The sequence below is a fragment of the Parasteatoda tepidariorum genome, chromosome 10, assembly GCF_043381705.1.
Source record: "Parasteatoda tepidariorum isolate YZ-2023 chromosome 10, CAS_Ptep_4.0, whole genome shotgun sequence".
Classification (NCBI taxonomy): Eukaryota; Metazoa; Arthropoda; class Arachnida; order Araneae; family Theridiidae; genus Parasteatoda; species Parasteatoda tepidariorum.
Window position 1 is genome coordinate 48,090,394 of NC_092213.1, and position 10,216 is coordinate 48,100,609.

The window sequence follows — 10,216 nt, forward strand, 5'->3', positions numbered from 1 at the left end:
TAAGCGTTTTTGTACATTTAGGAAATTTTCAGAACATATATTTTAATTATTTTTACTAATCATTCTTTGTGACTTATTAATAATTCAATTAAGTAATTATTTTAATTCAAATTTAAGATATTTGTTGCCTTTTAACTTTTAGTAATCTTACAAGTTGTATTAACGAGATGGAAAGTTGAGCATCGCAGTGGCCCACGGGATAGAACGCTTGTCTCCCAATGAGGTGACACAGGTTCGAATCCCATCAGTAGCTAGTTGAAACGATATCCGCTCTCGGCTCACCACGACTACAGTTCTGCCATAAAATATCCCCTGTGGTAGACAGATCATGGGTTAGAATCCCCTTACAGTCCAGATAACCGAGGGAGTCTTTCGATATTTTTCTCTCCGTGTAGCGCAAATGCGTCATTTTCAATAAAAAGTCCTATACTATCAGTTTGCCTGATACAAGAGTTCCTTTGTCTTCTGGATTAGTTTCAAAATTATAAGGCTAACTTTGACAGCCGTAAACTCAGAATTGAGACGACTGTTCTACGTGAACTGTTTCAATAAAATGAAAGAGATGGAAAGATGATTATTCGAATACTTTTTATTGATTTTAAGGGATATTAGATTTTAATCAATAATTAATATTTCGAATGCTATCAATCGCCCTTGCTGTCAGGAAGGCAAAAAAATGGATAAGTTCAATAAAAGCTATTTTGCCAACTGGAACTGGTTCATTTTTGGTGTTGCTTATAGACTTGTCTTAAATTTTTTCAAGCTTCATTTGCTCTGATTTGTGACTTCTATAAAGATAACTTACTCTCCCCTAAGTGTCAATTTTTGACTTCTAATTCACATAGTTTTTTTTATAGGAATTTTAAAATTTTAAAGGGATAATAGGGGGGAAAAGAGAGAGGATGTTAAGAATATATAACTAAAATCAGTACTAATAGTACCAAAAACAGACTACTTTAACAGAAAAAAGAGATTATAAGCTTTACTTTTCAAGTAAAAAAATGGATAGAAAAATTAAAAATAATAAAATTGAAAAATAAGATTAAAAAAATATGTGAAAAATAATAAATGTGTGTTAAGGTTTTATTTGGAAATTAACCCATAATTTTAATTGATCACCACACCACAAAGGCATAAGAGGAGAAATAGCAATAATTAACAGTAATTTAAAAAATGAGCAATAAAAACAAAAAAAAACCAATTAAAATCGAACAATGAATAATTTAACATTTGAAAAGGAACAATAAACAGTTAAAAGGGCACGAAGAAAAATTTCAATTGAAGTCTAATCATTGTGATTCCATTATTGCTTTTGCTTCCCAATATAATTTATCCAGGGAGCTTCTTTCTGGTACTTGAAAATTCAAACGATGGCTTGAATTCATATTGTGTGCTTGGTAAATTGGGCATACATCGGTCGATAATATACATATTTTGAGCAATAGGTTTAAAAAGAGAAATATAAAAATATATAAAAAAAATCAGTAACTTTTTCACAGTCTGCAAACTTGCTAATAATTACTTCCTAAATGTATATCAGCATGGCGGAAATAAATTTAGCAAAAATGCTTATGAAGGAAAGAACTAGAAAAAAAACAAGTAAATTAAATAAAAAAAACAAATAAATAAAATAAACTGTAATGATCAACAATTGAAAGAAATACTTAAACGTATTTCGTTCTTTTAACAGAATGAAACTACTCTGGCGGTATCAAATTTTCAAAATATTACGTTTTCAGACAAAAAATGACCAAGATTACTATCATTCTAAAACTTATTTAATTATTTTTTTCAATCTCAATGGTCATTGTCGCGGTGGCTCAGAGGGTAATGCATTTGCCTTCCAATGACGCGATCCAGGCTCGATTCCTAGCGATGGCTGGCTGATACGAATTTCAATCTCGGCTCACACTGAACACAGTGTTGGCGTAAACTATTCTCAGTGGTTGACGAATCATGCATTAGAATTCCTTTGCCGCCAGGCTAACCGTAGGAGGTTTTAATCTCCGTGTAATGCAAATGCGGGTTAGTTCCATCAAAACTACGAAGGCAAGTCCTTCACGAAGGCTAGTTTGTCCCAATGCTTGAGCCAGAAGTTCTCTTTTCTTCAAGAAGTTCTCTTTTCTTCGAAGCCAGAAGTTCTCTTTTCTTCGGTTGGGTTCAAAACTAAAAGGCCACGTTGTTCAACATTGATAGTCGTAAACTCAGAATAGGGGAGACTGTTCACCTTAAGGTTATTGAATAAAAATAAAAATCGCATTGATCAATCAATCTAAATATTATTAGGCTACTGCTTATTTCAGTTATTAAATCTGAGACAGTTTTGAAATTATTCTGAGCTCAAAAATTGCACACATACAGAATATTAAGACAAAAAACGTTATCTTTATTATTATACTAAAATTGACATTAATTTTTTATTTAATGTTTCAATCACGATACTATATCATTAGACGACTACAAATTTAACTTTATGCATGTGAAACTTTATCAAAATTATTTTAACAAATTCAATTACGCCTGAAAAAAAAATTTTAAATAAAAAAAAACGGATTAAAAATCTGTTCATTCTGAAGTTATGATTTTTTTTCTAATCAATGTGGAACTTTATTAGCGTTCTAAAAAACTTGGGTAAAACGAGAACATTGATTAAATTTATTTAAAACTACTTCGACTAAGTTCTAAAAAACTGTGAAAAACAATTTCATGCTCAACCAACAGAATAAAATCAAATTTAACACCAGCATTTTGTTTGGCACATAACACAAGCCATAAAGTAGAAAAATATGTCTCTTTCCAAAAGTGAAAAATATTTGGCGTACATCAAAACAACTTTTATAATTACGTAAACAAATATAAAATTAAATAACTTAATACCATAAAGACACATATTTATGGCTGGTTTTAATGTAAAGAATAATGATTTTCTTTCCTTATTTTTATACTTTATAACATCAATATCACAAATATTCACTAATGCTTAAATTCAAGTCTGTTTTTCTTTTGAAGCAAACTTACAAGATCGAAAATTATCTAGTGTTGTAAACATTATACATTTTGTTTGATATTATGCAGTTTTTGAAATCTAAAATAAAATTATATTGTGCTTCATTTGTGAAAATATTCCTCACAAACTCTATGAATGATTTTTTACATTAATCCAGAAATTATAGCATTCACCTTTAGGTTTGAAAGATTGGTAAAATGGTAAGTGAAATCATTGAAACATATTTAACATTACTGAAAAAAAACGCATATGCAAATTATTTTAAATTTAGAAAAAAAATGCAATTAAAATATTTTTAACAATGAAATGCATGTTACTATAACAATAAGTGCCATGCAATAACAGTGCTTAACAAGTCCTGTGAGCCATGTTTTGCATTTTTCCTAAAGGAATATTATCCGTCTTTATTTTTGGAAAAGTAAGAAAACGATAAGTGTAATAATATATTTTTGTATAGTTCGTTTTTATCATTGCAAAATAGTTTCGAGACCATTAAAGTAAAAGTAACTTATAACTCTTTTATTTTTAAGCAAATAAATTACTTATACAATTATTTTAATTAGTTTAACTTCGAATTAATTCGAAATATTCATTTTTAAGGTGAATATGGTACGAGAGCAAATTATAAATGCGTCATGGTGGTCTGGGATACTTTGTTTTTAATTTTATTTTTATTTTAGCATTATTTATTAATTATTATTACCTTTCAAAAACATACAAAAAGTATTTATTCATCTTTAACGCGGCAATTAAAAAAATTTAAATTTAGCATTCTGTAAAAATGATATTTTTTAGTGTTGACGCAATTAAATATAGTAAGCATTTATTTAACTGATTTTTTTTATTTTTTTTTATTAAAATTTTCGAAACTTAATTTTTTTTTTTGGTGTTCTTTTTTTACTTAATTATTTTAAAAGTTTCCAAATTTAAAAAAATTAATCTATATATAATTTATTATTTATCTTATAAATTAAGTATAAAAACTGAAACCAAAAGTTTTTCAGTTTCATACAGACAAATAAAAGTACAAATTTTAAAATTAGCATATTTTCGAGAAGTTATTATATCTCGGAGTGGAATTTAAAAATAGATACCAAAAGATAATATTTTTCTTCAATAGCATCTTAAACCTTTTTCTGTTATTAAACATTTTAAAAACTATACTGAAACCCGTTCACTTTCTTCGAGTACTACGCGTGATCTTTCTAAATACTGTTTGGAAATTACGAGATGAGCTGTCACTGAGGTAGCTTACAGTTAAGTCAGAGGCTTATCTCATGATTGCCAGACCGTACCACTACGAATATGTGTACTTTATAACAAATAGCTTTTAAAACTTAGGTTCGTCAATAAATTTTCGAACTTCGTACATATTCTCGAGAAATTATCGTTTCTCCTGCGAGTTTAGAAGAAAGTTAAAAGCAGTTACCAAAAAATAAGTTCAGTTTTTTGGTTAATAACTTTTGCAACTTTTATTTTGCTATTAAATATTTTGGAAACTATCGAATCTGAAACTCGTACACTTTCATCGCGTACTACATGTGATCTTTCTAAATACTGTTTGGCAATCACGAGATAATCTCTCACTGAGGTTTTTGTCACTGAGGTTAGATCAGAGGCTCATCTCATTATTGCCAGACAGTACCGCTAGCCATATGTATATTATAGGTACCGAATCCTTGTTTTTAACTCATTTATGAGTACAATTTACATTTTTGTTTATTTATAAGGGAAAGATTAAAAGACAGCAACAGCAATCAATACAGAGAACCATATAGTAAGAATATAAGAACACAGAGAACTAAAGAAGCAGCTGTAGCGAAGTGAGTATCCTGTAGCGGTCCATAAGAGACTGTTTGCTTAAAGCTCAACAAAGGATGATATGCACAATCTGTTGTTGTTGCTAATCTCGGAATCGTCTAGCAGCGCTAGACCAAAGAATATATAAGTGAGAAGAAGACCAGCTCTCATAGGCCCCCATGTAAACCTGCTCCGGAGGCAACGGTTACCTCCATCAAGGTGGGGAAGTATTGCTAGGAAAACAACCTGCCTCCTTACAGTGGGTCCCTCCGTCCTTACCCCGTAAGCAACCCCATTCCTCTCCGCTCCCAACAAACACCTTTCTCCTTGTCTCCCCCCACTCTAATGAAAAGTGACTCAAACCCCGTCAGCTTTTGTTCTTTACAGACTTATATGGTTTTGAAAAAGGTTTACTTATTAAACAAGGAAAATATTTACTTGTGACGAATTCATTAAAAGATAAATATAATTTATTATTTTAACATAGGTGTATGATTTAAATAGATATCCGTCACTTAAAGATGTCACTTTAAACAGTCACTTTAAAGATGGCAAAAAATTTGTTGCTAAACAAGTTTAGAGACGCTATGATGGATGAAAGATGTGCTCATGAGTCGCCTCAAAAAACTTTGGCGCTTTTCTTGTCATACAGTGGGACCTTGCTGGCCCCTGCTACGTATCGGAGAAGCTAGACTTCTTCTCACATTATATATTCTTTGGCTAGACGACTCCCATGGATTCCGAGTACCTCCAAAAAGTCCATAAAAAGGGTGGAGTCTCTCAGGACCTCATCTTTACCGAACCCCAAACAATGCAGAATATGCGTAGGGGAGGCCATGTCTGTCGAGCACCAATGGCATTCAGGATAAGTTTTTTGACCCCGGTTGAAAGTAAGGGATCTAGTGTGTCCACTCAAGAAGCGTGAAAGGGCAGTTTGATGGGCTCTCTGTCTAAGATTGAAGGATTCTCCCAGTTTTTTTGCAAAATACCAAGAGTGGTTGGGTGGAGTTCTTATGGTCTTGTTTAATTTCATTTTTGCCAGTAAAACATCCGTATTAACCAATACTGTAAGTCTATCTTAAGGTACTCAGTAGCTATTTTTAAATACAATTTATTATTTGTCCTTGACTAAAAAGCAATTTATGAATTGAAAAATATGCTTGAATGCAAAAATGAAAGATGAAAGCAAAAATGGGAAAAAATCAAAGCTTAACGAATCGGTAATTTTTTTTTCCTTTATTGTTTAATTGTGTTAGAATTTAAATCAGTAAGAATGCGAGTTTTACTCTAAAATGTTTGTTCAAGTTTTTATTGGTTGTACTAAAAATATCAATGATTCAAAAAATCAATTAAAGAAGAGGAAAAAGATACAAGTGGTTTTCTGCATTGTGCTCCTCAGTTAAAAACAGATTATTCACACCAAGTTTCAAAATTTGTTGCTAAGTCCGTTAGTAAATGGCGTTTATGATTCGCAATAACTATAAAATGTATTTCTAAACTAAATCATCATATAGAGCAACAACGTTGCAATTCCTGAAGACAATAATAACAGAAACTCGTGTAAATATTTCATCTGGTAGGATTAAACATGGAAAACAAAACATTGTTATTTAGTTTTTCAAGACAGCAACGGCATCTGGTGTTAAATTTTGTAACTAATTTTAAAACTTGGTGAGAGTGATGAAGTGTTGTCTAAGTAGATCGCAACAATACGTACACTTCTGCTATACCCTTCCGTTTTTCTTTAAATGGTTTTTTCAAATCTTTGGCCTTTTTTGAGACTTCCTGCACATTACATTAGTTAAAAAAGATATGTTTTAACTAATTACCTAATTAATTAACGCAATTTAAAAAAGGAACCTGTAAATTTAAAAAATTAAATGTATATAAAGTAATAATAGGTGTTGAAGTTTAAAATTCAATTTCGCTAAAATTGTCCAAACTTTTATTTTATTTAATATTTCTTTGTCTAAAATTGTACTTTTATATCCTTTTAGGCTCTTTGATGCATGCATATGATGGCAGTTTACATCCGACGCAGACATCTTTTGTTTCTTCTTGCAGCGTTCTATTTTACTTATCTGCTTCTCTATTTATATATTTTAGATAATAGTTTGAGAACTCTAAGTGAGTTGTTAGAAATCAATGAACTGTTTTCCTTTAATAAGAATCCTAAGAATAGGATATTTGAAAAAGTGTTTGACTATATTGAAACAAACGAAATTATCTCATCCAAGGAAACGGATAACGATTTCTCTTCGAGAGAAGATCAATATTTTGATGGTAGCCCAGGATCATATAATGGTCAGTTAAAAAAACCAATGTATTTAAAAGAATATGAAGGACCATACCGTGAAGATAATATTATAGAACCAGAGAAGAAAAATGAAACATATTCATTACTACTGAAATTAAACATCAATAAAAATTTTCCTCGTTCTTATTTTAAGGACATTACTTTAGAATCAGAAAACAATGAACAATATTCATCGGTGAGGAAATTAAATGCTCTTCCTAATAATGTACAAGGGAATATTCAGAAAAAGATTGTATCTCACTCGGAAGACATTGCATCAGAACCACAGATCAACGTTCAATATTCCTCAAAAAGGAAAATAGAAAATCATCAGAAAGAAGACGCATCTAAGATATTCAATATGTCACCTACAATATCATTGATTAATGATATAAAAATCAAACAAATGCATTGGACTTCAGAAAAATTAGAAAACCTCATGCTTGAAAAATTAGTTACACATTCACCACAACCACTTGAATCAAAAGTTCTTTTTAGGCTTAAAACAGTTTCCCAAAAAGTGCACAATACCATATCCTCTTTGCAATCTTTTTTTAATACTACGACTAAAAAGCAAAATTCAAAGTCAAACAGTGATATTTTATCTATAAATGCAGTAACATTGCCTCAAAACATTATATTGAGCAGAAACAATACAACTCCTTCCGAAAAAGATGTTTCTGTACTAAAACCTATTCCAAAACCGAAGAAAGATCCTAATTTTATAATCGACACCAAAGGATGCAAAATACCAAAAATGAGTCCTTGGGACTCGACAATATTGCACCTCATTCAGTTACATAATCCTTTAAAGTGCTCTAATATTCCTTTATTTATGACACCAGAGCCAAATGGAATTATCCATTTAAATGTATCAGTATTAGAACAGTATTACAATACTACAGTTGATGAGCTGAAATGTTATTACCAAGCAATCTATCGCAAACATGAAGATCCTGGTAACGTCAGGGAAAATGATTACTTTGTGAGTGAAGTTCAGAACTTGATATTTAATAGTCCAATGCAAGATGAATATGTTGCTGCCAAATGTTTCTTCCCAAATAATTACACTCACGAGCAATACTTTCCTTTGGTTAGGATTAAGAAAGATGTAGAAGAAACAAAATCGAAAATCACGCCACCAAGTCCATTGAACGTTATACTTTTAGGAATTGATTCCGTGTCAAAATTAAACTTTTTAAGACATTTTATGCGCACAAAATCATTCCTCAAAGATAAAATGAGATCCTTTGATATGAAAGGATATACAAAAGTAGGAGATAATACATTTCCGAATTTGGTACCATTACTCACCGGCCATTTCGTTGAATATTATTGGAACGAGTCTCTCAGAGATACTTTTTTCTTCGATAACATCAGTTTGATTTGGAAAGAATATGCCAAGAATGGGTATCGAACATTTTATGCTGAAGATTCCCCTTTGTTTGGTACATTTAACTACCTAAAGCGAGGATTTTACGATCCCCCAACTGATTACTACTACAGACCCTTAGCGTTGGCCATTGAAAACTCCATGTTGAGGGCAAAAGCTAGGGTGACAAACTCACCATGTTTAAACTCCGAAATGGAGACAGATCTTATGTATGACTACTTGATTAATTTTATTAAAACGATGGGAAAAAGACCCTATTTTGCCTTTTGCATGGTATCTATTCTCACGCATGATTTTTTAAATAAAGCTGGTCGTAATGATGTTCCAGCTGTTAGATTACTTCAGGCTCTAAATGATGAAGGCGCACTGAACTCAAGTGCCCTTGTGATATTCAGCGACCATGGTTTACGATTTGGGGAAATTCGGCACACGTATATAGGGAAATTTGAAGAACGGATGCCGTTTATGTATGTACATATCCCCAAGTGGTTTCTTGAAAAACACCCGGATGTTGAAAGAAGTCTAGCAATAAACCAAGACCGTTTGGTAACTCTTTTTGATGTACATGCTACAATGAAGCATTTGCTCTACCTAGATGACAATCTCCAAGATAAAACTGACGAACTTGGAATTAGTCTTTTTAACGAGATACCCGAAAATAGAACTTGTGAAGATGCACACATTCACCAGCATTGGTGTCCTTGCAACAATTTCAACCAAATATCCATAAACCATCCGGCGATTTCAAATGTTTCCCGGTCTCTTGTAGATCATGTAAACGAACTTTTGCAACCTCATGCTAATGTTTGTGAAATACTAGAAGTAGATCAAGTAACCGACGCGCGATTTGGAATGCCTAATATGAAGGATATGGGTGTTCAAACAACGGAATCTACAACAGGCGACTACTTAATTACGCTGATAGTGAAACCAGGGGGAGGAGTTTTCGAAGGAACTGTACGGTACTTTTCAAACAATATGACTTCAGATGTGCTGGGTGTCAGCAGAATCAGTGTCTATGGTAAAACATCTTGGTGTATAGATAGCCCCAAACTAAAACTTTATTGCTATTGTAAAACTCAACAGGAATGACATTTGTTAGCTTACATAAATCTCATACTGATGTTAGTGTTACTATGGGTGAAGAGAAAATAATAAACGCACAATTTGACATGTCCAATCTAAGTAATTCAATAAATATAAAATCAATAGCACATGTGAAAATATTATGCTTTTAAAAGGTGTTTCATAAACACAAAGCTTAAACTAAAACTTTCGAAAGTTTATCAATATAAAGAATAAATTTTAACTTAATGTTGACTCTTAAAACTAATATTTAAGAAAAAAAATGTTGAAATCTAGTGAATACCTAAAAAGGAATCAAGATTAAAAATATTAAAACTAACTTAATTGCAAAAAAAAAAGCAAGAGGTGCTAAAGTTACTTAACAGCATACATGGCAACGTTACTTTTAAAATGTAACGAGTAAAAGTACAAGTAATTTTAAAACAAGTAACGAGTAAAAAGTAAAAAGTTCTTATTTTAAAAAGGAACGAGTAAAAAGTACAAGTAAAAGTACAAGTACTAGACAAAAAAAGTAATGATTTAAAAGTACATTTCTAGGAAATCGAAAATTCAAAGTAACCTAAAATTTTACTGAATAATATTCTTACGTTCTTTAATGTTTTTGCCAAATTGTTGTTATTTATTTAATTATTTT

General features: G+C 31.3%; 1 protein-coding gene across 1 annotated transcript; it reads left to right on the forward strand.

The window, feature by feature from the left end:
• The first annotated feature begins 2,948 nt into the window (after positions 1-2,948).
• LOC107447941 (uncharacterized) lies at positions 2,949-9,676 on the forward strand. Its single transcript, XM_016062985.3, has 2 exons — positions 2,949-3,207; positions 6,805-9,676. The coding sequence occupies exon 2, from the start codon at positions 6,817-6,819 to the stop codon at positions 9,586-9,588; it is 2,772 nt and encodes a 923-aa protein (XP_015918471.2). The 5' UTR covers positions 2,949-3,207; positions 6,805-6,816; the 3' UTR covers positions 9,589-9,676.
• Positions 9,677-10,216: the final 540 nt, after the last annotated feature.

Coding starts and splice junctions, on each gene's coding strand:
- LOC107447941 (XM_016062985.3), top strand. CDS start 6,817: ATGCATATGATGGCAGTTTACATCCGACGCAGACATCTTTTGTTTCTT.